Here is a 27,235-nt window from a genome sequence, read left to right as displayed (position 1 = left end):
GTATTAGACAGTTGGGACATACTAATTATTAGTCCAAGACTGGATGATGCTCAGGTCTTACTGCATGTATAGACAGATTGTTTCACTCTCTGAGAAGTGGTGTATTATGCTAAAAAGCATGCAATCATCAGTGAACATCCTAACTTCTGACCATATGATGGAGAAAAGGTCATTGATGAAATACCTGAAGATGGCTGTGCCCTAGGACGCAACCCTGAGGAACTCCTGCAGGGTCATCCTGGGACTGAGATGAATGACCTGCAACAATCTCAAACATCTTCCTTTACTCTAGGTATGACTCAACTAATGGAATATGTTCTCCTGATTCCCACTGGCTCCAGTTTTGCTAGGGCTTCTTGATGTCATATTCAGTCAAATACAGCTCTTTTGACTTATAAATGTCAAGGGTAGTCACTCTCTCAACTCCATGTTTGGACCAAGACGAGTGGCCCCAAGCGTCCAACAGCAGATATTATTGGGCTGCTTTACTAGTTAGTAAAGGGCTGCTTTACTACCACATTTTTATCAGCTTGTTGATGGTCAAAAATGGCCTGATGGGATGGTAATTATCTGGATTGGAACGATCCTTGTAGGAGTCAGGGGATACCTGGGCAATTTTCCACATTCCCAGGTAGATGCCAATGTTGTAACTGTACCGAAACAGCTTTGACTAGGACTGCAGCTAATTCTGGGACACAAGTCTTCAGTACTATTGTTGGAATGTTGTCAGGGCCCATACCATTTGCAGTATTCAGTAACTTCAGCTGTTTCTTGATTGGTGCATATAGCTTTGCTGAGTAACAATACTGAGACTACACAATAAGAAGTTTGTGTGAGAAACAATTTAATTAAAGCTTCAATGAATTGAACAAGATTGTCCCTCCAATCATGAAAAAGCAATATTTTGACTGGTGATCTGTGTAAAGTGCTAACCTATTTAATCTATGAATTATTTTGAATAAATCTAAATTGTGTTGTTCAATAACGCTGCTCTTCCAGCAATGAAAAATAGTTTGTTAAATACAGAAGTTAATTAATGAAATCACGTATTACTAATTTATTCAAATGATTGATTAAAAAGGAAGAGGCCAGAAGCAGTATTAACTACTCAAAATGCAAATATGCGTTTTGTTCAAATCACAACATTGGATGCATGCATTGGGTATCTTGACACAACAGGCAGATGGCACACTGAGCAAATTTATACTTGAGAAAATATATTTTGTGAATGAGTTAATGTGGTGTATCATTGTACAAGTCTTTCAAAGTTCTTGTAATTAAAAAGAGCTAAATTAATAAGTTTAATTAGATCCTAACATATTTCCATTTCTTTCCTTCTGACCAACATAGTTCAAATGATCTGAAGAGAAATATTCAACATTGTTTTTTGGAATAAATAATCTAGCAGATCAAGTGAACATTTGAAAGGCCAATAAATTATCCAAGCTTCCTCTCAGTAACCTTCTCAGAAAGACTTGCATTAATCAAGATGAAGAGCTTTACAGATAGTATGAAATACACAGGTCATATTGTCTCTGGAAGAAAAGGCCATCAGTTGTGTCAGAAAGAAACATTAATGTTTTTCCTGCAAAAAATTACAATTGCAGTGTACTTTTGATATTTATACCTAACAGCGCAGGCTTTGTAGGTAATTGGTGATAGAAATCTGGGTGATTATGTAATCAATTATTGGTGTATTTCAGGATATCTGTAGCCACAGGAAGCTCTCACAACAGGCAACATGAAAATGATCAATCTTTTTTAGTGCTTTTTATATAATGCAGAGGATGGTGGGTGTCTGGAATTTGCTGAGAGAGTTGGTGGTGGAGGCAGCAACCCTAAACTCCTTTAAAAAATATCTGAACTTTCATATTAAGTGCTGTAAGCTGTAGGGCTATGGGCGGTGTGGGGGAAGAAGGGATTAGAAAGGTCATATGGGGTATCTATGAGTAAGCATGGACAAGATGGGCCAAATGGCTGCATTCTGCGCTGTATCATGTCTATGGTTCTCTTGACTAGGTGATAAAATATCAGCCAGGACACTAGGGATAGCTCCTTTATAATTGTAAAAAGCATAAACAGAATTTTTGTCCATGTGAGAGAACATATAGTATATGTTCTATATATCATCTGACTCAAAAGCAAGTCAGTTTAATATCATCTGACTCAAAAGCAAGAGGCCTACTGAATGAGAGAAATGTTATATTGTAGATATATATCCAAGGGAAAGCAGAACAATGGGTTCATTGCAAATATTATAAACAGGATGATATAATCATTGGTAAAAACAAGGGTAGCCTCACTCAGTACATTGTTGTAGTTAGAGGAACCTTCCCAAATTATTCCACCACTACCACAGATATTTTGCAATTCAAGATCAAAATGGGATGTTTTCAGCCTTAAAAGGACAAACCTGGGATAGAACAATTTACAATTTTAAAGGTCTGATCCAGAAAAAGAAAGATTCACAAATCATCGTGCCTAATGAGGGAAAGGAGTGGAGCTGTGTCATACAGAAAAAGGCATTTAGGCTTTTCCTGCAAAGAACTACTACAGCACTATAACTTTTCATACATGTACTTCTTAGCAAAGTAGCAATCAATCTTTGAGTACAGTCAGTCTCAAATCAGTCTCAAAGTAACAATCATATGAGCGCAGCTACAACATTCAAAAAGCTCAATATCCCGGACAAGGCAGTCCACTTGATTGTCAACCCATTCATCACTTTAAACATTCATTCTTCCTGACAGCACTGCCTGACGCGGGTGGCAGCAATGTGTATCACGCAACACACTGCAGTAAACTTCAGTTTTTTTTTCCGACAACTGCCGCAAGCGCGTATTAAAATATTTTAAGGAGCTGCATCCAGAACACAAAGGCTACAATCGCAATATCTAATGTGACAGCCTGACATGGCTGATGTACGTGAATGGTTCTGCCAACTGATGAAAATTTTCCTACGTTGTCCACTTCTAACAATACTGTTTAGCATCTGGTATTTCGTTGGGTTAATAAATCAAATCATCGTTAACGCAGTTCGCGGACAAATAAAAATCAAAGGCGATACAATCTTATGTTATGACGTTAGGTACACCAGAACAGTTCCCGGGAGGGTAGTAAGCTTCAAATAACAGTGACCGACACCCTAAAGTTACTTCACATTTATTGGAAATAGGAAGATTTCTCATGTACCTCGGCACCATTTTCACTTTGATCAGCAGCACTGCTCGAAACCGGACAGCACCTTCCTGCCAACACTGCGTACCTGTGCCCTGCAGCTTCCTTTACCCGGGAATTATGAAATATTCTGCCCATTGACAATTTTCCAGCAAACGGAAAGACAGTTATCCACCCGCACTTCATCCCTAAACAGACACGAACACCCGCCTTGTCCCGAACTGTTCCAGTTTACGGCAGTGGGAACCGACATCGCAACCTGTCGTGAAGCGATCCCGTGGTTTGCGGGGGTTGACTGTACGCATGTGCGCGGCCGGAAACTCCTCGCCAGCGTTCATCACAGAGCTACCTGTTCGGGAGTTTGCCGGTGAGTGGAAGGATCCAGAAAGAGTTTCTGTTGGGGTTGACCGGGAGTGAGCTCGTCTCCTCGTACCGGTTCGGTGTGTTGAATCAAGGCGCGCGGTTTGGGAGCGAGTCTCGGGCACGCGCGCTGTCGGCTTGACGCATGCGGCCTGGCCCGTTTGACAGATCCTGACGTGGAGTTGATCCCTCGGAACCTGTGTGAACAAGGCCGCCTGATGTCAACAGTTGAGATTATGCTGCACCGACGCCTTATAGATTAAATCGCGAAATTAGGGTCAACTGGCTGTTTCACGGTCAGTGATGTCTTAAACCCGTGTAATTTGGTGAAAGCACAACACACTTCAGGGAGATATTTCCTAACACCACCCCCACCAGTCCGGTATACCATTTCAACGTGGACGGTGTCGCTCAATATCCCTCCTGTTTTGTTTTGATTTTCACTCATGGAATCCCTATTGTGCGGAGAGAGGCCCTTCGGCCCATAGAGTCTCTGCAGACCCTCCGAAGGGCATCCCATCCGGACCCAGCATCACCACCCTCTCCCCATAAACACCCCCCACCTCCTTAACTCGGTTAACCAGCCCATCTTTGGACACCGGGGCGAAACCTGATCAAACACATGGAAAATGTGCAAACTCCATGCAGTCGCTCGCGGCTGCAAACAATCTGGATGGTCCCTGGCACTGTGAGGCAGCAGTGCGAACTACAGAGCTACTGTGACACCCTGTTCAGGAACTATCTGATGGAGCCCTTTTACATGATGTACAGCAAATCTGCACCCGTAAAGCCTGTAATTTGTTGCCTAAATGAATAGTCCTCTTGGGAAGAAGAATTACCTGCCATCTAACTAATTCTAGCCTTGTATAATTTTATATGCAAGATCTTTGGTTATAAAGAAGATAAAAGCAGGATTCAACCCTTCTCTGTCACTCACAGCTGATCATTGAGCTCAATACCTGAAGTGAAAGTGAGGACTGCGAATGCTGGGAAAGCATAGCAGGTCAGGCAGCATCCGATGAGCAGGAGAATCGAACAAAAGCCCTGCCCAAAATGTCGATTCTCCTGTTCTTTGGATGCTGCCTGACCTGTGCTTTTCCAGCACCACACTCTTGAGCTCAGTAGCCTAGTCCTGCCAATCACACCCTCCCACATCTTGATCACTAGCAGCAAGAGCTATATCCATTTCCTTGAAACACATGTTGGCCTCTACTACTTTCTGTAATAATGAACTGTCTGGTTAAAGAAATATTTCCTCTGGTTCTGGACTCTTCCATAACTGGGAACATGTTTCCTGCATCCACACTGTCTGGCCCTGTTAGAACTTTATAGGTTTCTATGAAATTTTCCCCCCTCATTCCTTTAAACTCCAGTTAATACGATCCTAACTGTCTCAATCTCTCCTCGTAGTCCTATCATCCCAGAGTCAGTTTGGTAAACCTTCACTGCGCTTACTCAATAACAATCGTAAGTGTTATTAGATAAGGAGACAAAAACTGCACTACTATTCAATGTGTGACCTGTATACCTGCAGATGATCATACTTGTTCCTGTATTCAAATCCTCAAATGAAGGCCAATGCACAAGTTGCCTTCTTTACTGCTGTACCTTCACTTGCGGTTGTACGTTTGCTCACTGAGCTGTAGATTTGTTCTCGTCACCATGCTAGGTAACACCATCAGTGAGCCACCGATGAAGCTCTGGTGTTCTGTCACACTTGCTATTTATCTGTCTTGGTCTGTTATGGTGGGTGATATCATTTCTGGTTCTTTTTCTGAGAGGTTAAAAAATGAGGTCCAAATCAATATGTTTGTTAATGGATAAAAGGGTCAGTTAGACTCGAAACGTCAGCTGTTTTCTCTCCTTACGGATGCTGCCAGACCTGCTGAGATTTTCCAGCATTTTCTCTTTTGTTTGTTAATGGAGTCTTGGTTGAACGCCAGACCTCTAGAAATTCCCGTGCGTGTCTTTGTTTAGCTGTCCCAGGATGGATATGTTGTCCCAGTCGAACGGATGTCCCTCTTCGTCTGTGTGTATGGATACCACTGTTGTTGGTCATGTCCTTTGGTGGCAAGTTGGTGCTCATGTATCCTGGTGGCTTGTTTCCTGCCCGCCTATCCAATGTAATGTTTTTTGCAGTCCTTGCAGGGTATTTTATATATGACGTTCGTTCTGCTGTTTGTTGGCACAGGGTCCTTTAAATTCATCAGGAACTGTTTCAATGTGGTAGTAAGTTTGTGGGCTACCAAGATGCCTAGGGGCTGGAGTAGTCTGGTCGTCATCTCCAAGATGTCTTTAATGTATGCAGGCTAAAGACTCTGGGCATGTTGCGACTTCTTGTTTAGGTCTGTTGTGTGGGAATCGGCGGACTCCCCTTATCGGCTACCCGTTGTTCCTGAATACGTTGTGTAGGTGTTTTTCCTTGGTGCTGCAGTGTGTTGCAGCATAAACAAAGCTGCATCAGGACATTATTTAAACATGTCTCAACATACTGCAGCATCCAGGAACTAAAAGATGCTAAGGAAAATAATGTGTACAATGTATTCAGGTACCCGATAAGCGCAATCCACCGATTCCTACACAACTGACCTAAACAAGAAGTCACAACACGCCCAGAAACTCTAGCTACCCTGCCATACATTAAAGACATCTCGGAGATGACAACCGGACTACTCAGACCCCTAGGCATCATGGTAACCCACAAACCTACGAACACACTGAATTTAAAAGACCAACAACCAGCAGAACAAACGTCATTTACAAAATACACTGCAAGGACTGCAGTAGACATTACATTGGACAGACTGATAAGAAACTAGCCACCAGGATACATGAGCACCAAAAGACATGACCATATATCATTAGTATCCATACACATAGACGAAGAGCGACATCCATTCAAAATTGAGATAATACATCCATCCTGGGACAGGCTAAACAAAGACATACACGGAATTCCTAGAGTCCAGACATTCAAACCAGAACTCCATTAACAAACATATCGATTTGGACCCCATTTACCTACCTCTCAAAAAAGAACCAGAAGTGATATCACCCACCACAACAGACCAAGACAGATAAGTAGCAAGCGGAACAGAACACCATCGAAAGCTTGCTGATAATGTTGCTCATGCCCAAAACGTAGGTTCTCCTGCTCCTCTGATGCTGCCTGACCTGTGCATTTCCAGCACCACACTCTCAAATCTAATCTCCAGCATCTACAGTCCTCACTTTTGCTTCATTGATGATGTTACCTAGCATGGTGACCAAACGTCTGAGAACAAATCTACCAGCTCAACAAGCAAACTTAGAATCTGAGCTACAAATCTTCTCCAAAGTCACAGTTTCTTCACTATTTCTGGGGCGAGATGAGAATTTCTTGTAGTCAAAAGTGCTAATGATGTGGAATGTGTTCCTGAAAAAATAATGAATACTGATTTGGTGGTACATTTTACAAGGTAATTATATCTCTATTTAAAAGAGGAAAAGGATTCTTAGACTCTAGGTAAGTAGTAAGGGATGAGACTAATTCGAATAAGCGCTTTCAGAAAACAGGCAAAATGGACTGAATAATTCTAATGAGCTGGAAGATGCAAAATCAAGTCTTAGCTGTACCACCAGGGGTGGGAGGATGTAATTTTTGCATGGCAAGTTTGCATAGATTATTTCCAGTAATAAAATGAACACATTGATGTACTATACATGGGAAAATTGACAATAGGAGGTCAGGTTTAGTAGATAGAAGTGTACGCAGACATCATTTTTAAATTACAGTTGTGCACCTGTTACTTCAGTTTGTCTCCCAATTAATTTTGGACTGTTTGGTAATTCTTTGAGCTATAATTTTGGTGAAATGCATTGTGATCAGTTGCCTAAAGTATAGCTGCTAACATACTGTACCTCATTGCTTGTTTACAAAATGTATGCAGACTAGAACCTTGCCTGCATTTTCACAAAGATTACACAGAAATATATGGATGAGAAAAAACATATGATGCCAGCCATGGCTCAGATGGTAGCACTTTTGCTTCTGAATTACTAGGCTCTGGGTTAAGTCCCACTCCAGGGCTGAACGCAAAGGCCAATGCTGCAATGTATGACAGAGAGAGTCATGTCCCATGGCACTATTATAAAGTATCTGGATTAATGGTGCTGGAAGAGCACAGCAGTTCAGGCAGCATCCAAGTAGCTTTGAAATCGACGTTTCGGGTAAAAGCCCTTCATCAGGAATAAAGGCAGTTAGCCTGAAGCGTGGAGAGATAAGCTAGAGGAGGGTGGGGGTGGGGAGAAAGTAGCAGAGAGTACAATGGGTGAGTGGGGGAGGGGATGAAGGTGATAGGTCAAGGAGGAGAGGGTGGAGTGGATAGGTGGAAAAGGAGATCGGCAGGTAGGACAAGTCCGGACAAGTCATGGGGACAGTTACTGAGCTAGAAGTTTAGAACTAGGTTGAGGTGGGGGAAGGGGAAATGAGGAAACTGTTGAAGTCCACATTGATGCCCTGGAGTTGAAGTGTTCCGAGGCGGAAGATGAGGCGTTGTTCCTCCAGGCGTCTGGTGGTGAGGGAGCGCCGGGAAGGAGGCCCAGGACTTCCATGTCCTCGGCAGAGTGGGAGGGGGAGTTGAAATGTTGGGCCACGGGGTGGTTGATTGGTGTGGGTGTCCCAGAAATGTTCCCTAAAGCGCTCTGCTAGGAGGCGTCCAGTCTCCCCAATGTAGAGGAGACCGCATCGGGAGCAACGGATACAATAAATGATATTAGTGGATGTACAAGTAAAACTTTGATGGATGTGGAAGGCTCCTTTAGGGCCTTGGATAGAGGTGAGGGAGGAGGTGTGGGTGCAGGTTTTATAGTTCCTGCGGTGCTAGGATTGGAGGGTGGGTTGTATGGGGGCATGGACCTGACCAGGTAGTCGCGGAGGGTCTTTGCGGAAGGCGGAAAGAGGTGGGGAGGGAAATATATCCCTGGTAGTGTGGTCTGTTTGGAGGTGGCGGAAATGTCGGCGGATGATTTGGTTTATGCGAAGGTTAGTAGGGTGGAAGGTGAGCACCAGGGGCGTTCTGTCCTTGTTACGGTTGGAGGGGTGGGGTCTGAGGGCGGAGGTGTGGGATGTAGATGAGATGCGTTGGAGGGCATCTTTAACCACATGGGAAGGGAAATTGCGGTCTCTAAAGAAGGAGGCCATCTGGTGTGTTCTGGTGTGTTCTGCGGTGGAACTGGTCCTCCTGGGAGCAGATCCGGCAGAGGCGGAGGAATTAGGAATACGGGATGGCATTTTTGCAAGAGGTAGGGTGGGAAGAGGTGTAATCCAGGTAGCTGTGGGAGTCGGTGGGTTTGTAAAACCGCACCACTCAACCACACCACCCCGTGGCCCAACATTTCAACTCCCCCTCCCACTCTGCCGAGGACATGGAGATCCTGGGCCTCCTTCACCGCCACTCCCTCACCACCAGACACCTAGAGGAACAACGCCTCATCTTCCGCCTCGGAACACTTCAACTCCAGGGCATCAATGTGGACTTCAACAGTTTCCTCATTTCCCCTTCCCCCACCTCAACCTAGTTCTAAACTTCCAGCTCAGTAACTGTCCCCATGACTTGTCCGGACTTGTCCTACCTGCCTATCTCCTTTTCCACCTATCCACTCCACCCTCTCCTCCTTGACCTATCACCTTCATCCCCTCCCCCACTCACCCATTGTACTCTATGCTACTTTCTCCCCACCCCCACCCTCCTCTAGCTTATCTCTCCACGCTTCAGGCTAACTGCTTTTATTCCTGATGAAGGGCTTTTGCCCGAAACGTCGATTTCAAAGCTACTTGGATGCTGCCTGAACTGCTGTGCTCTTCCAGCACCACTAATCCAGAATCTGGTTTCCAGCATCTGCAGTCATTGTTTTTACCCTACTATTATAAAGTAGCACAATGGGATTGCTTTTGTTGACCTGACCAGTATTTGTCCCTCAATCAACATCAATAAAGTAGATTTTGTTGTTTGTGAGGGAGTTTGGTGTGCACATATTGGCTTCTGCATTTGCTACATTACAACAGTGACTGTGCTTCAAAAAGTATTTCATTTGGTTGGAAATTGCTTTGAGTAATTTAGCGATCACAGAAAGCTGGTCATTTTCTTTTTATTGTTCACCGTGTCCTTCAACACTGACCTCCTCCCCCTCCTCACCTGAGTGCCCTTGAATGACTTGGGTTTCTGGCTCTAATGTCTCGGCTTGACCAACAATGTGTGTTTTCATCATGAAAATAATACTAAACGGAAACTTGTCTTTTACTGGTTTGTCCTTGTAAGCTTTAGCTGTGGCTCAGCTGGTAGCCGTTTTGCCTTCAAGCCAAAAAGTTTCCAGTTCACGTCCCACTGTAGGATTTCACAAAATTCAAGCCTACTCCACATTGCCTTTCTGAGAGTTTTTTTTACCACAGAGACCGTGGAGGCTGACTAGTTAATATAGTCAAGGCTGAGATCAACCAATAAAAAGGGGGTATGGGGAAAGGGCAAAAAAGTAGAGTTAAGGTTTGTCACATCAGTTATGATCTCATTTAAGGACAGAGCAGATTCAATGGGCCAAATGATTGATTTCTGCTCCAATATCTACATTTTAATACTGCACAGCCTGAAGTGTGATCTTCTACATGACATATTAAGTTCTAATCTGTCTCCTGAACTATTCCATGGAACTATTTTAAGAAAGCAGGAGAGTTATTTCTGTTCAATGTTTATTTTTGAATCAATATCACAAAAAAGATTCTGAACGTCATCACATTGCTTTCGTGGGAGTTTGCTGTATGCAAATTGGCTTCATTGTTTTTTATATTACAACAATGATTATTCTTCAAAAGTACTTGATTGGTTGTAAAGCAGTTTGAATATCCAGTGGTTTTGAGAAGCACTCTATAAATGCATGCCTTTTCCAGCAATTTCATGTAATTTGAAATAATTGGCAGTGTTTACTTGTTCTGTTTCACTTCGCATTATGTACATCTCTATACTATCTGCTGTTATTGGCTCCATCTTTCAGAGCTGAAGAGTCCAGGATTTTCTAATCTCTCGATCAGATGAGCCAATGCGCTGAGGAGTGGCAGATGGAATTTAATGTAGATAAATGTGAGGTGCTGCATTTTGGGAAAGCAAATCTTAGCAGGACTTCTACACTTAATGGTAAGGTCCTCTGGAATGTTGTTGAACAAAGAGACCTTGGAGTACAGGTTCATAGCTCCTTGAAAGTGGAGTCGCAGTTAGATAGGAAAGTGAAGAAGGCATTTGGTATGCAAGTCTTTATTGGTCAGAGTATTGAATACAGAACATTGGTTAGGCCACTTTGAATATTGCATGCAATTCTGGTCTTGGAAGGATGTTGTGAAACTTGAAAGGGTTCAGAAAAGATTTACAAGGATGTTGACAGGGTAGGAGGATTTGAGCTATAGGGAGAGGTTGAATAGACTAAGGCTGTTTTCCCTGGAGCATTGGAGGCTGAGAGGTTTATAGAATCATGAGGGGCATGGATAGGGTAAATAGACAAGGTCTTCTCCGTGAGGTGGGGTGAGTCCAGAACTAGAGGGCATAGGTTTAGGGTGAGAGGGGAAATATGCGAAAGAAACCTAAGGGACAACTTTTTCACACAGAGGGTAGTGCATGTGTGGAATGGGCTGCCAGAGGAAGTGGTGGAGGCTAGTACAATTGCAACATTTAAAGGCATCTGGATGGGTATATGAATAGGAATGGTTTAGAGGGATATGGGTCGTGCGCTGGCAGGTGGAACTAGATTGGGTTGGGATATCTGGTCAGCATAGAAGAGTTGGACCAAAGAGTCTGTTTCCGTGCTGTACATCTCTATGACTACTCAAAATGTAGTTCTGTCACTTTACAGTTGAGCCTCCTGACTCTTTGCACAATTTCTGACTTAAATGTTTTATCTTGGTTAGCAGAACTGAACAGGATTGCATTTTTGTATTTCACTGAAAGCACTCAGCAAGCCAGGCAGTACTTTGGGGAGGGAAGTACAATCTGTTTTACATCAATGACCTTTCATTGGAACTGAAAGATAGAGGTGAAGCATTTTTAAACAATTATGAAATTAAGCAAAAGAGAGCAGGCAAGGTATAAAACTGAAAGGTGACTGATAAGGTGGAAGAAAAGAGTAATTCATTAACTAAATAGTATTGTATTGTGAATGGTCACAAGAAAAGGGAAAATAGATGAAATCAAGAGGATGTATAAAAAAAGGATAACAATAGGGCAGAGGACTATGAATCTCTGGAAAATCTGTCAAAGTAAAGAACGTACCTGTGGTCAGGAGAGTCACATGAAGATAGATATTCAGGGTGCAGACTACAGCATTGGCTTAACGTTAAGGCTGTGAAATGATGAGTAGAAAAATGTGGTGCTGCTCCTTAAGCTTCAATTAAATGGGCCAGTACTCAGGCAGCTAAGGACAACAAGGTCAAGGTGGAATAGCCAATTAAAGTAGCTAGTGACCTGACGCTAAAACTGAGGTAACTAGCAGTCATCACAAGAAATCTGCCACAAAATTGGCAATTATACAGTTATCTCAGTGAGGTTGGGCAGAATACGTTTTGGAAAGCATTTTGTTCGTTAAACACTGAAATGAGCAGTAATTTGTCAAATCAACATTTTTTTCCCCTCTCAAAAATAGTAAGGGGTGACTCATGCTGAAGATGACTAAGAAACGAAGGAATGCTAGACGTGCCAAGAAGGGCCGTGGCCATGTCCAGCCTATCAGATGCACAAACTGCGCTCGCTGCATCCCCAAAGACAAAGCCATTAAGAAGTTTGTCATCCGCAACATCGTGGAGGCTGCTGCAGTTCGAGATATTTCAGACGCCAGTGTTTTTGATGCATATGTGCTGCCCAAGCTGTATGTGAAATTGCATTACTGTGTCAGCTGTGCCATCCACAGTAAAGTGGTAAGAAATCGTTCACTAGAGGCCAGGAAGGACCGAAGTCCCCCTCTACGTTTCAGACCAGGCGCCAACATCCCAAGGGTACTCCCACCCAAACCTATGTAAACAGTACCGGATTTTATTTGAAATAATAAAATTGTTGGAACACTCTTTAAAAAATCTTACTATTTCCAGTATAATCTAAAGGTTCTTTCAAATATCACTCCTATTTATCGGAAATTACAGCTGCAGTTCACTGGTGGTTTTGTTCATGGTTGGATTTTGGAATGATGTAAATAGCCATTGCTTCCCCATTAAGTAAGAGGTAGATGGAAAGGTCGCCGCTGAGTTTCCAGATTGCATTTGCATTTCTTTTTGCAGCTCTTATCCTGTGGCGTTGACAAAGATTTTCAAGTAGTTTTCATACTTGTCTTTTCCACTTATTTGTCACTTAGTGGTATTTGCTTTATTATGATATCATCAGTGAAATAATAGAGCTGCTATGATCTAAATTGCCTAGCAACATAGAATTACATTTGCTACATTCATATGTATAGCATGCCTCAACTTTTGTTAGAAATCAATGCATCTTTACTCTGCAATAAATCTGTTTACAAGGGCTTGTTTAAGGTTGCCCTTAAGCAGACATCACAGATCTGTAAGTCTTATCCATTTTTCTTTATTGGTGGGATGTAATTATTGCTAGCCAGGCCAGCATTTAGTGTCCATTCTAGTTTCCTTTGAGAAAAGTGGTGTGGTGAGTTCCCTACTTGAACCTCTACAAACCATTTTGTATAGGTACAGATTCAGATTTTTTTTTAGGGAGAATGTTTCGTGATTTTTGATCTAAAGATGGTAAAGGAATGGCAATATCTTTTCAAGTCAGGCTGCTGTATGACTTTGAGGGAAGTTTGCAGGTAGTGTTGGGCGGTGTTGTTGAAGAAGCTATGGCAAGTTGCAGCAATGCAACTTTTAGCTGATATACACTGCTGCCACTGTGCTCCACTAAATGGTTATAGTGACGGATGTGGTGCCAATCAGGTAGATTGTTTTTCATGATGTCAGTCTTGACAATTGGACAATATTCTATCATTCTCCTGACTTGTGCCTTGTAGGTCTTTGGGGAGGCAGGAGATGAGTTACTTCACAGAAGTGTTATTATGCAGAAGGAGGCTATTTGGCCCATCCTGTCTGCACCAGCTCATTAAATGAGCATCATTACTTCTGCTTTTTCCCTAAAACCTTGTACGGTATGTTTATCCAAATAATCATCCAATGCCCACATGAATTCCTCACTTGACACACAATTCCTGGTCTCAGATCTGCTACTGTAGCCACAGTATTTAATAACTTGTCCAGTTCTGTTTCATCTCAAAGGTAAACCCTGGGTAGGTATAGCGGGAAATTCAGCAATGGCAATGACATTGAATGTGAAGGGAAAGTGGTTTTTCTCTTTGAAATGGCATTGCTGTGACACTAATGTTACTTGCATATAGTGACTCTATCCATCATGCGTTAGAGATTATGTAAAGCCTTTTGTTCTTGTAAATGACACTCAAAGTTCCCATGACTTAGTTAGCTGCTCATTGTGATATTGGGCAATACAGCCAGAGAAACTCACATTTCCTGAATCAGCTAATCTCAATTGGGGCTGAAAAATGTGAATGATTAAACTTGCCCCTGATATGTTGAATACCTTACTGCTTGTCACTTCCATGACCAATACAGCACTTAGACCTTTCATACCCATGGGATGTCACAAAGGGCTTCATAGCCAATGATCTACATTTGAAATGTTGTCATTATTGTAGTGTAGACAATTTGCACACCAACGTTCCCACAATAGTAGTGATATGAGCAATTTTATTATTGCTTGAGGAATAAATATTAGGTAGGACATTGGGATAATTTTCATGCTCTTTGAATTGTGCAGTGGGATGTTTTGTGAGATCTGATAATCTCAGATGAAGGCTGTGTTTAACATCTCAGTGAAATGAAAATGCCTCCATGAGTATTGCACTGAAGTGGCAGCCTAAATTATGTGTTGAAATCTCTCAGGTGTCAAGTGTTGAATCACATACCACCCACCATAGGTGCGAGCACTACCAGCAAGTAAGCGACATCTGACATGTGAAGAGGACAACAGAAATTGGATCCTGCCAATGGAACCATACTGCCGGAGTTTTAAATCTTTGTGAAACCCGAATACAGTAAACATATGCCAATTGCATTTATTATCTATTAGAAACTAAAACAAGTGCTAAGGTATAACTTCAGAAGATTAGTTTTTGCTGTTTAATTGTTCATCATTATTGATGATGTTTGTGTCAAAGCAGAGCATTTATAGAATTTTTTTTGCATCTCAAAACCATAAAATAAGTGAGGATGAGGAGTGCAATTTGGTTACCTCAATTGACCAGTGTAAAAAAATGAACAACCATACCACTCTACTCTCTTTTCTATTCTGACAAATATATAAATATTTATAAACTTTTTTTGCTATAAAGCATTGAGACTTACTCTTTGTTTTTGATCTCTTAGTTCACTTGTATTTACACAGTAAACTTTGAAGTATTGATTCAGGTTTAACTTGGACTATTTAATAGCTTAGAAATTGATGCTCAGTTGTTATGTTCAAACCTGAAGTGGCAAGATACTCCTACCGTTTCTCGTGTTCTATAACACTTGTGATTCACCTTGTGACTTTACTCAACAATTTCACAAAGTATGATTGCTTGAGATAGAAACATCAGGATGTAGTGCGCCCAAGTGTAGCCTAACAAGAACTCTATAGCATCTTTTCAGTTTTACTGAAAATCATTGGCTGCAAGACATCCTCTAAAGATGAGGAAAATAATCAGAAGTTATGATTTCCATTGAAACCAGTGACATAGGTAGGAAAAGGAAGAGGTCCTGGACACAGATTTGTGGACTTCAGAAAAGATTAAAGTGCAAAAACTCAAAGAAGGTTGTCTCTAAATTGTTTCCAGTACTACATTCTGATTTTTTAAAATACTTTTGTGGATGTGGTACCACTGGCAAGACTAGTATTTGTTTCCCATCCCAAACTGCCTTTGAATTATGAAGATTATTGGGTATTTTCAGAAGGCAGTTAAGAGTCAACTGCATTGCTATGGAGTCAGATGTAGGCTAGACCAGGTAAAGATGATGTACTTCATTCTCTGGAGGGTATTAATGAACCGGCATGGGTGTGTATGACAATTGATAGTTTCACACTCCTTACTTAATATGGGTTAGATTTATGGGTGGCATGTTTATAGCATTGATGGAGATTACAAATCTCCAGTGAGATAATACATCTGTAAGGATGCTTCAAAGACTGAATTTGTTTGGTTATGATTAAGCAACTGAAAATGGGCTTTTCTTTTGAAGATGTTTAATTTTGACCATGATTAACAGAAGGAAATAAATGAGAAAATTTCAGGGAAATGTTTAGAAAAAAAGAATAGGAGAGAATTTCATTTCCTCAAATATTGACTGAGGGCGGGGTTGCAGGTGCACAAGATAAGGGGCATGTTGGGAAAGAATATCGAAAGTTCTATACACATTCAATTAGTGTTAGGCATAATGAGAAAAGAAGCAGTGCTGGATTTAGCTCTAAGGAATATACGAGTGCAAGTAAGCTGGGCTGTATGGAAGTACATTGGATAATAGTGATCATAATATGATTAAATTTAAAGTCCATATTTAAACTGCTCAACTGACTGAGAACCAACTTCTATGAATCTATGAATCCGAAAAGAAATCTTGTCTAAGTAAACAGTAACTGAGCAATGGCAGGCCTCAATATTAGAATAAATCAAGCATATTCCCATTAGAAGGAAATAATGAGGAATCCAAAGTTAGAGCTTCCTAAATTGCAAAGGAAATAGAAATTGCAATTCAACAGAAAAAAACAAAACTTACGACAAAATCAGGAAGAGTATAGAGTGCAGTAAAAAATTGAAAATGGATACAAATGGTTTGAAGAAATTTGTGGGTTAAAAAACAAGAAACTTTGTGTTTACATAGCATCTTTTACAACCACAGAACATCAGAAACTGCTTTACAGCTATTAAGGTATTTTGAAGTGTCGTTCTAATATAAAAAATGTTACAGCCAGTTTGCACACAGCAAGTTGCATTGAACAGCAGCGTGACAATGAGCAGATAATCTGTTTAATTAGCATTTTGAATGCTGATTAAGGAACTAATATTGGCCAGGACACCAACAGTACCTCCACTGCTCTTCTTTGAAATAGTGCCATGAGATCTTTTATATCCATATGAGTAAGACAGGGAGTTGGTTTAATGTTTTATCTAAAAGATGGCTCCTTCACAATACTTCACTACCACACTGAAGTATTCGCATGATTTTAGTTCTGTGTTTAAGTCCTGAAGTATGACTCCTGACGAAGAGTCCTGCCTGAAATGTCGAATTTCCACTCCTCTAATGCTGCTTGACCTGCTGTGCTTTTTCCAGCTCCACATTTTATTGACATGAACTCTCAACCTTCTTTCTCAGAAGGTGACAGTGCATCCAGCTGATCCACAACCAACCCATGAAAGCTCACATAAAAGACAACCAAGAAAGATATTAACACAAAGAATATAAATATAGTTTAAGGAATGTTAAGGTCAATTAGGCACACAAAATATAATTAATATTGCAGTGGAGGAGATGAATAATATAAAAATGGTGAAAACGCTTTAGATAGACTGCCATCACTTAAGATCCTGCTGTTTTGTTGGGATTCATCCTGAGTTCCTCAGAAAAGCTCAAAAACAAGTAGCAAGAAGATATGATTACAATCTTCTTCAGTCTTGGAAATGGAGTCTGAATCAAAGCAGGTAAGAGAAGCAAAAATAGAAGAACATGTAAACAATAGTAACCATAATAAATAAAAGCATTAACATGATTTAAAGAAAAAAAACAAAACTAGTAGCTTGTCAAACACTTGATTTTAGAATTTGAGCAAATAAAATGGGAGATTGTGGTACAATAATTTCACCAGACTAGTAATGCAGATAGGCATGTTCAAATTCAACCATGGCAACTTGGTGGGATTTAAGTTTAATAATAAACCTGGAATTAAAAGTGTCAGCTTTGGTGACCATTAAATTGTAATTAATTGTTCAAAATACCTTTCTTGTTCACTTAATGTCCTTTGGAAAATGGCATCTTCCATCTTTGGCCACTCATTACCACTTGTGACTCCAGATCCTCAGGAATGCTGTTTACTTCCCTCAGAAGTAGCAGTTCAAGGGCAGTTAAGGATGGCAAACGATGGTTGCCTTGCCAGTGATGCCTACATCCCATGGAAGAATAAAGAACAGTTTATTATACTAGAAAATAACATTATAGAATGAAAATTGGGAATAATTTTAAAAGTTTTAACCAAATGCAAGAAGTATCTTTCTCTAAAAGACAAGGGCAAACTAAACATTAGTGATGTAACAGAATAATTGAGCGTTAAGAAAATAGGAAAACCTTTAAAAACATTGACAGCAGAAAAGAATTTGAAGAACCTAGTAGATAAATCAGTAAAACAATTAGGAAGACTAAGAGAAGCCTTGAAATTAAAGTATGTTTATTCAGTAGTAATTTGAATTTGAGTTTCACCTCAATTAAAAGGGTACAATAATTAAATTGTAATGAGATGAGAATAGGACCACTTTAGATAAAACCACAAGTAACAGTAAAGAGATAGCAGAAATGTTAAATAATTACTTCAGTTTGGCATTTACCAGGCAGATGGAACAGGTAGACATAACACTGACTAAAACACAAAAATGATTAATAAGTGCAATTAAAATATCAAGGGTACTTATTGAATAAAGAAACTAAAACAGCCCTTAATCTGGATGGATTGCATCTACATCTAATAGTATCTAGGGAAGAGACAATATTAATAGCACATAATAATTCAATAGAAAAAGGTGCCAGTGAGCCAGTAGAAAGCTAATGTTATTCATTTATGTAAGAAGTGGGACAATACGTATCCAGGGAATTAAAGGTCAGTCAGTTTAACATTAGTGGAAAGAAAAAATTGAATTCTCACTAAAGGAGAGAAGAATACCTAGATATTAAAAATATTATAATGAATAGTTGAGAGATTTCCAAAGTGAAAATCTTTCTTAGCCTTTATCCTTTGAGAAGGATAAAGAAAATAGGCAATGGTTCTGCTGCATGTCTAGATTAGAGTGGTGCTGCAAAAGCACAGCAGGTGAGCCAGCATCCGAGGAGCAGGACAATCGATGTTTTGGTATAAAGCCCTTCCTAATGAAATAATTTTACATTAGGAAAACTAATGAAGCACCTGCAGTATGGCATAGTGGCTCAATGGCTAGTACTGCTGCCTCACAGCACCAGGGACCCAGGTTGGATTCCCACCTTGGGCGCCTGTCTGTGTGGAGTTTGCACATTCTCCCAGTATCTACGTGGAAGGGCTTTTGCCCGAAACATCGATTTTCCTGCTCCTCGGATGCTGGCTGACCTGTGCTTTTCCAGCACCACTCTAATCTAGACTCTGGTTTCCAGCATCGGCAGTCCTCACTTTTGCCTAATGGTTATGCTGCAAGTCTAATTTATGTGAATTTCTGAAGTGCTCCATTATAGATAAATCAGAGAATGTGGAGTCAGGGGTCAGAATAGATTGCTGGTTGGCTTCAAGACAGAAAGCAAATAGTGAGAATGATAGATATTCAAAGTGGGAAGTGGTATTCCACAAGAGTTGATATTAGGCCCACTACTGTTTGCAATTTGCAAAGTCCAAATTGTTGTTGGTATTTTTGGTATACACTACATCAAATTTGGGGTGAGGGTTGGGAGTGAGTAGTCAATGCTGAGGAGGCCAGCCCTACATTACCAAAGATATGTAGAATGGGCAATTAATTGATTATTGAAGTTCAACATAGTTGCTTGAAAATGTGAGGTAGTATATTTTGCTTGGAGGAACAGGAAGTCACTTATTATTTATTAGGTAGAGAAGCAAAATAATTTGAATACAAATACACCATTCACTAATATTTGCAGTTCAGATTAGCAACATCATTTTATTTTTACAAGTGCATTGAGCTCTATTAAAAGCAGTGTACTTCGATTAGATTCCCTACAGTATGGAAACAGGCCATTTAGCCCAAGTCCACACCAACCCTCCAAAGAGTAACCCACCCAGACCCATTCCCCTACCTTATATTTACCCCTGACTAATGCACCTAACACTATGGACAATTTAGTATGGCCAATTCACCTGACCTGTACACCTTTGGATAGTGGGAAGAAGCCAGAGCACTGGAGGAAATCCAGGTAGACACTGGGAGAATGTGCAAACTCCACACAGACAGGCACCCATGGTGGGAATCCATCCTGGGTCCCTGGTGCTGTGAGGTAGCATTGCTAGCCACTGAGCTGTACTGCAGGTGCTGGAGATTTGAAATAAAAACAAAATGCTGAAGAAACTCTATAGGTCTGGCAGCATCTCTGGAGAGATAAACAGTAAATGTTTGAGTCAGACATGATTTCTTCTTGAAACAGTGTAGGAAAGTCATGCTGAACCTGCATTAAACCTCAATTATATGACCTTACAGTTCTGGTCACATTTTATAAAAAGAATGCAGAGGGTGCAGAGAATTTTTACAAGAATGCAACCTGGTGCACAGGCATGCACATCAAGAAAGGATTGACAGGCTGGATCTTTTCTCTCTTGGAGGGAGAAAGAGGCTCATATGTGATCTAATAGAAATCTTAAACAATGTGAAAGGTTTTGAATGAGTAAATACAGAGAGAATATTTCCTCTCCTGGAGAATTAAAGACCATCAATATAAATTAGTCACCAAGGAAACCAATATGTAATTCAGAAGAAACTTCTTCACTCATCTCTTGCCAAGAATGTCAAACTCATTACCACTGGGTGGGTTGAAGCTTGTCTTAAATGTTTAAGGCAAATCTCGGCAAACATAAGAGGGCAATGAATTGATTGTAGTGATGGTATATTTAGATTCTGGGGTGATTTGATTGGACCATAAATATCACCATTGATTTATTGGACCAAAATGGCCTGTTTCTGTGTAGCTAATCTAATCTAATACAATATAATCTAATGTAATTTCTGAGTCCAAACAACTTTATGTAAATGATCAGTGACAAATAATGATATTCAGTTATCTTATCTGATAGGGTTTAGAGCTGAAAGATGAATTGTACTGGTTCAGTTTCTCCTGGGGAACAATGAAATATTGATATATAGTTAAAGAGAAGAACATTGGAGTGCTTCTCATTTAGCTTCATCATTAGTAGACAGTGAATTCTATCTATTTAACCTGATTGACCTGTTTGACAGTAGCAGGGGATTGAAGGTAATGTATAATTATGCACTTTCCCAAGTATTTGACAATACCGTTAGAAAATAGAGATTGTATTAATTGTATTTTTAAAATGATGTGGTAACTGTGTAATTGGCTAAGGGATAGGAAGTGGAGATGATATATACATTGCCTACTGCAGCTTAAATAAAGCACAGACACTTCTAAGGTTGAGCACAGCCAATTGATTTTTAAAAACAACATTTTTCTAAAGTACTTGTGGCATTTGAAAATCTCAAATAAAGTCACTGCAAAATTTAGAATCTGTTGGCAGAATTATGCATCAGAATTTTGCTTTGCCACATGAAAGCCAAATGCTTGGTTAATTAATTGAGTGTTACAATTTCTGTTTAAACAAAGAACATGTATTAACATATTTAATAAATGCATAGATGGAGTAGAAGCCAATGTACAGATCTTCCACTTAACAATACTTGAATTCTGGAGGCAATGATGAATAAAGTTTAGGTCTATTTGCAAGAAATGACACCTGACCAACATGTTTTGCTTCAATTTCAGACACACTATGACGCATTAGGGAAAAAGGGAATATGGCCATGGGTCAACAACATCCTTCCATGATTAGAATCCAAGAAATTCAGAAGGGAATCCATGAAGCTAGGCGACTTGTAGTTTCGTTCAGTGGTACACAGTCTGATAGAGAATACAAGCGCCTGGAGAGCACTTTGATCAAGATGCTGTTTGAGTTAGATGCAGTAGACACTGATGGCAAGCCTGACATCCAGCATGGCCGTAGGAGTGCAGTGAATGATGTGGAGGGACTGCTCAAAGAGTTAGAGCAAATTGCAACTCATCCATCACGCCTGAGGGTGGAAAAGGTCTTCAGTGATGCACAACAGTTGGTTACCAATGAGTTATCTTCAGCTGGGGGTTTGATAACTGAGGAATTTGCTGAGCGCATCCAAGAAATTATATTTCAACTGACACAGGTGAAAACAGGAGGAAAGATTAGCTTGAGGAAAGCTAGATATCGAGCTTTGACCAAGATTTGTGCACTGCAGGACATAATTGAAAATTGTATTGGTCGGCAAGCCTTATCTTTACCTCTGTCTGCAGATACACACCCTTCTGTTCCCAAGATCAACTCTGTTTTATGTGAAGTTAGCAAAGCAAGATGGGATGTAATTGGCCTGCTTATGAACCTGAATACCTTGGAGAACTGTGCACATCTTTCCCGTATTCTCACAGGATTGTTAATGCAATTGGATGCAATCGATGTGGCTGGGCACTCAGAAGCAAGAAACTATCGGAAACGTGTAGTGCATGAAATCAATTGTTTACTCGAACACTTGGAGATTGAATCAGAAGGCGAGGCTGCAGGTAGTTACGATCTAGCACAAAATCAGTCTATCAAACAGATAGAAGAAATAGGGAAGAAGACGGCACATTTAAAACAACAGCTGCTACAACTAGAAAATGCTTCTGACCTCCATTTCAAACCAAAAGGAGAACTGCAAAGTGTTCTTACTGAATTAGATAAAGTAGACATTGGCAAAAATCCATGTATCCGTGAAGCTAGGAGAAGAGCTGTAGTTGATGTGCAGGCTGTAATAGCTTATGTTGACCTGAAAGAGACGCTTGCAAAGAGAGCAAACATGGAAGAGCAACTTAGGGATGAACATCCTTCACAGAAAGCTATATGGCAGGTTCTGAGCGATTTGTCAGAATTTCAAAAGCAGGTATTGTCATTTGATGGAGACAGAACAGACAAGAATTACATGAGACTGGAAGAAATGCTCACAAAGCAACTCCTAGCACTCGATGCAGTAGAGACCCGAGGGAATGATGGTGCTAAGGTTGCCAGAAAACAAGCAGTGAAATTTGCTCAAAATATTCTGAATTATCTAGACATGAAAACAGATGAATGGGAATATTGAATAGCAGTTCGATGCATGAAGTATAGCATTTTTGACTCATGCTTTGCACTATTTCTATTCATTTAGAAGAATTGTTGAGGCACATTTACCACTATCAGGAAGATTAAAGTTCATATCATTAAATTATGTAATTGATTTAGCTAGATTTTTCAAAGAAAATTAAAGTTTTTCATACATTTTGAATAGTAATATAATGAATGCTATAAAGATGGTTTGGTATTTCATTCCATCATTAAAATTGCAAACAATATATGCTTTGTTAGGAGAAATATAGCAAGGCATTGAATTATAATATTTTGAAATCGGCAAAAGAATTGATAGATTTAGACCCCAGGTGTTACTGTATTAATGCTGGTTTTCAGCCATTCATATTTTTCTTGGGGTTCATTCATCTCTAGCTGACTAGCTGAGATAACTGGGCCTTGACCTGCAAGCAAACCATTTCATTGATAATAGTTAAGATGGAGTGCTGAAAGTGAGCACACTAATTTTTAATTTTTTTAATTTGTTTGTGTATTTATTTCTATTGCCATTGAATAAGTCTCCTATTCTCCCTCAACTATGTGGGCATGCAGTTGTGTAGCCACTCAAGTGCATAGTTTGTGGAACTAACAAGCCCATGCACAAGCAATAGATTTTTAAAATTTGTGCAGTTATACAATTATCTTGAAAGCAACCCAGAAATGCAAGAAGTAAGCTGCACATGGTAGAGAGAAATTTGAGAAAATGTTAAATTTACATATTTTAATGTACATTTACCATGCTAGCATGTTATCCCACTGCCTTATTGCTTTCCCCTAAGAATCCATCTGTGTTGAAGAAATAACATGCAGAAGTATTAGATGAGTTTGAAGGTAAAATAATTGAATGTTATTGTTAAAGGTTTGACCCACAGAGCTGACAATGATGTTTCACATGTTGGGTGCCCGTAGGGAGATATTTTGTCAAACATTTACACACTGCACTTGAGAATGCTTCCTCGATTTTTGAGAGTCTGACAATTGACTTGTGTAAATGCATTATAGCTAGAAAGATTCTGTATAGACAATTGTACTTCATCAAAATGCAATTTCGGTAACACCAAATAATACTCAATGAAAGTAAAAGAATTTAGTGTATTTGAATATATGTAAATTTTCCTGAAATTAAACAAAGGTTGACTGGCTGTTTTAAAAACAATTGGGGATTGGTAATTAAGTTAAGATTATTTCAGTGCTCCTTTCAAGATTTAGCAAAGAAACTTTGAAAAATTTTAGGATTTTACTCTGGCTTAACTTGATAGTGACTCCAATATTTTGTATTGTGTTTACATCATACAAAAATGATTCAATGTTTATATACTTTCCACTGAATGAGACCAAAGTTAAGTAAATTAATTGTACAGTTTAGTTAAAGCAAACCAAAAGTGCATTATTTGCAATGCCCTTTTCAAATGAATCAATCAGTCAATCTATAAAATAATGAAACACTATATTCATCACGGCTGTCCTCATCCCACAAAAGCTGATTCAGTCTGTTGTATCAAATGAAATAACAATGTGTCCCCAATGCACCCAGAAATTAATGATATATGACATTAATTAACTTTTAACTATTTTAATTGATAGTACTGAATATTGACTTAATCAGCAGTTGTCTTGAATATAGTTTAAACCTAAAATATCACTCATCATTAATAGGGGTTGAGAATTATAGTTAAAACATCACTGGTATTTGAAATGTTTGGGACCCTGATAGCAAATTGAGCAATATCAATTTGCATTTATAATCAGAAGTACATGGATTCAACAATGTTTTTACTTTCCAGTTAAAAATAAATAAGCCTTTTTTTTTGAAAAATGTGTTTGTATGAAGCCTCTTAAATTTTTCTTTTTAGTGAGGGTTGATATTTCCTTTTTCAGTATGCTGCATCCCTAATGTAGAGTAAAGTTTAACTGGATATGGCTGCAGTTCGAATCAAAGGATTGAATTGCAGCAGCTTGATATTCATGCTCCCATGCTTGTACTGTACTTGTATATTTTGTAAATAATAACAATTGCTATTTTTAAAGACAGAAACACATCAATCATAAATTGCTTAAAATATGCTCTTAGAATTCATCCATATCTCAATATCTGTGCTATGCATTTGCTGAAAACGTATCGTTAAATGCCTTAGTTTTGTAATGGATCAAAAATTGCAATACCTCAACACTGAACTTAAAATACCATGTTAAGAATAATGCAGATTTGTAGCACAATATTATTGTGTCACAAATAAATCTTTAGCAAATGATTTTGGTACCTGCAACACCAGTCAGTTTCTTTTTACACTGCTTAAATTCAGTATCAGTCAACTGACTGTAATTTTTTAATCAGTTGGATGAATATCGTTAAAATCAACAGTTCAAACTTCATCTCTAAAAAAATTACAGCAATGATATCAGCTGTGCAATATTAATTTTAAATTGCATTAATGTAATTTTTTGAAAAAATAAATTTGAACTATTTTTTTCTAGTGTGAATTAGCAAACCAAACATTGCTGTTAGTATTTGCTCAATTGATGTTGAAATGCACTCTCTTCTAAAGTTATTGATTATAACAGATTTTAAAGTTTCAGCAAGTGTCCTATTGATAATTATATTTTTCCAAGGGTCCTCTTGGCAAATAATAACTTGAACTGTTGGATTATGGGATGATTATATTTAAAAATATAATCCTCTGCATTATCAGGTTGTACTCTACCTTCGAATATGTTTCATTCTCCATGTGATTTCTATTTAAGATTTAGGGTATCTCCAAAGAAATCGTTTTTCTAGTCACGTTTCATCATCAACAAACAAAGTATTTTCTTTAAATAATACTGCCATACTAAAGATTCATGGTTTACTTGAAATATTTAAATATTACAGATCAGCATTGTATGTTTTCTTTGGTATGATAATGTTAATTTTTTTGAATTGTTTGAAATAAATAGCAACTTTTCAATTCAAATACTTGGCATAAATTCTAAGTTTCTGAACTCATTTTTCAAAGATTAAAAAATGCTATTTTGCAATACATCAATCTATAATTACAACAAAATTTTATTAGTATATATGTGCAACAAATAATTGCATTTGAAAAAACACTTAATTGTTTTCTTTGACTAAAAATAGCAGCCCAAAGAAATTAATTTTATTTTCATGGGTGTACTGAGTTTCTAGCTAATCTTCAAAGACTGGCATTTGACAAAATTGTGAATTGTTTATAAACGCTAAATGTGTAAATTCATGTTAAATTGCTATGTGCAGACTGAGGAATTAGTAGCTCCAGCGTACTATGGTTTTCATGTGTTACACAGTTTTAGAGACTTTGTTGAACAAGCTTTGGCAAGTTGTTGGAGTGCACTGAGTAAAACTTCCAACATCTTTAAGGAAAAGGGTAGCAAGTATCTGGGAATGACATCATCTCCAAGTCAATCATTAGCCTAAGTTGAACATATCTTGCCATTCCTTCATAATTGCGTGGTCAATATGCCTGCACTATTGCCACATACAACAGCTTATTGAAGAAGGTGACTGATATTGTCAATAACTTCTGACCCAGCCAGTAATGCCTAATCCTATGGCAGTATAGTTTAAGATAAAAATTGAAACTGTTTGATTAATGTATTCTGAGAAGACTAATATGAGCATTGAAATTGTGGATAAATAAACATAGAATAAAGTATGGGAGTATGAAAGTGCAGTAGACAAAAGTTGTTCAGGTGTTTGATTGAGGTCACATTGGTGTTTTTAAGATGCTATGCATAAAGTTTTTTTTCATATTGGTATTCTGCTTGAGAATTTGTGCACCAATACTTTCATAATAGCCCTGTCTCAACTTCCAGTTTTGAAATGTGAACATGACAAACTAATGAATTAAAAACAAAATGGGACTAAAATCAAAATACAGCAGTTCTGGCAGCATTTATGGAGACAAAAGCAAAATTAATATTTCAGATTTAGATGATTGGTCATCTTTCTAATTTTTAATTCAGAATTTCATCTCTGCAGTATTTTGCTTTTGTACTAATATATCTGAGACACTTAGATTTTCAGGGCTGAGTTATCAGAATGTGAAGAGTGCAGATGACACCCAGGTTTGCAGGTTGATTATCCTCATAAGTCACCAGGGTGCATTGTTTATAGACATGATTCGTTTCCACATCGTGTAACGTTATTGCAGAGTTCAGCTTGGTGTTGCTTTGCTGTACTCTAGGTTCTGAGGGCACCATTTATGAATAAATCAAGCAAGGCTGTACACTGTCAATTTACTGAGACCAGCTTCTTTTCATTTTATAAGTAGCCCTGCCATTTATTTTGGTGTTTTGTTTTGCTGATCATTTTTGTCTATGCCATCATATGATTCAGGCTTGCAAAACTCAAGAGTGTGTTTACTATTGTATTTCTTGTTGAATGGTGTTAAAATTAAATGTTATTGAAGTTTTGATTGATTAAATGCACGTTTTGTTTGTCTTGACTGAAACCCAATTCAGTGTTTCTGTGAATATATTAAATAGAATAA

The 27,235-nt window shown here is 39.0% G+C and overlaps 2 protein-coding genes across 3 annotated transcripts in view; one reads left to right on the top strand and one right to left on the bottom strand.

The window, feature by feature from the left end:
* The window catches only part of coa8 (cytochrome c oxidase assembly factor 8), a 29,263-nt gene extending 25,841 nt beyond the window's left edge, over positions 1-3,422 (bottom strand). Inside the window, exon 1 of the mRNA XM_072568589.1 lies at positions 3,193-3,422. Coding sequence (XP_072424690.1) covers positions 3,193-3,363 — 171 coding nt within the window. The 5' untranslated portion in view covers positions 3,364-3,422. The remainder of the gene's footprint in view (positions 1-3,192) is intronic.
* Positions 3,423-3,433: 11 nt separating this feature from the next.
* bag5 (BCL2 associated athanogene 5) lies at positions 3,434-27,235 on the top strand. 2 transcript variants are annotated; one of them, XM_072568587.1, is made up of 2 exons: positions 3,434-3,544; positions 21,329-27,235. In XM_072568587.1, the coding sequence occupies exon 2, from the start codon at positions 21,361-21,363 to the stop codon at positions 22,705-22,707; it is 1,347 nt and encodes a 448-aa protein (XP_072424688.1). In that variant the 5' UTR covers positions 3,434-3,544; positions 21,329-21,360; the 3' UTR covers positions 22,708-27,235. The 2 variants fall into 2 exon arrangements, 1 of the variants encoding a protein (XP_072424688.1); XR_011960439.1 differs by lacking the exon at positions 21,329-27,235 and adding an exon at positions 12,199-12,379 and having other exon boundaries at positions 3,437-3,544.

The sequence above is a fragment of the Chiloscyllium punctatum genome, chromosome 4 (genome assembly GCF_047496795.1).
Source record: "Chiloscyllium punctatum isolate Juve2018m chromosome 4, sChiPun1.3, whole genome shotgun sequence".
NCBI lineage: Eukaryota > Metazoa > Chordata > Chondrichthyes > Orectolobiformes > Hemiscylliidae > Chiloscyllium > Chiloscyllium punctatum.
Note: the sequence above shows the minus strand (reverse complement) of the source record. Positions and strands in the feature narration are given on the sequence as shown.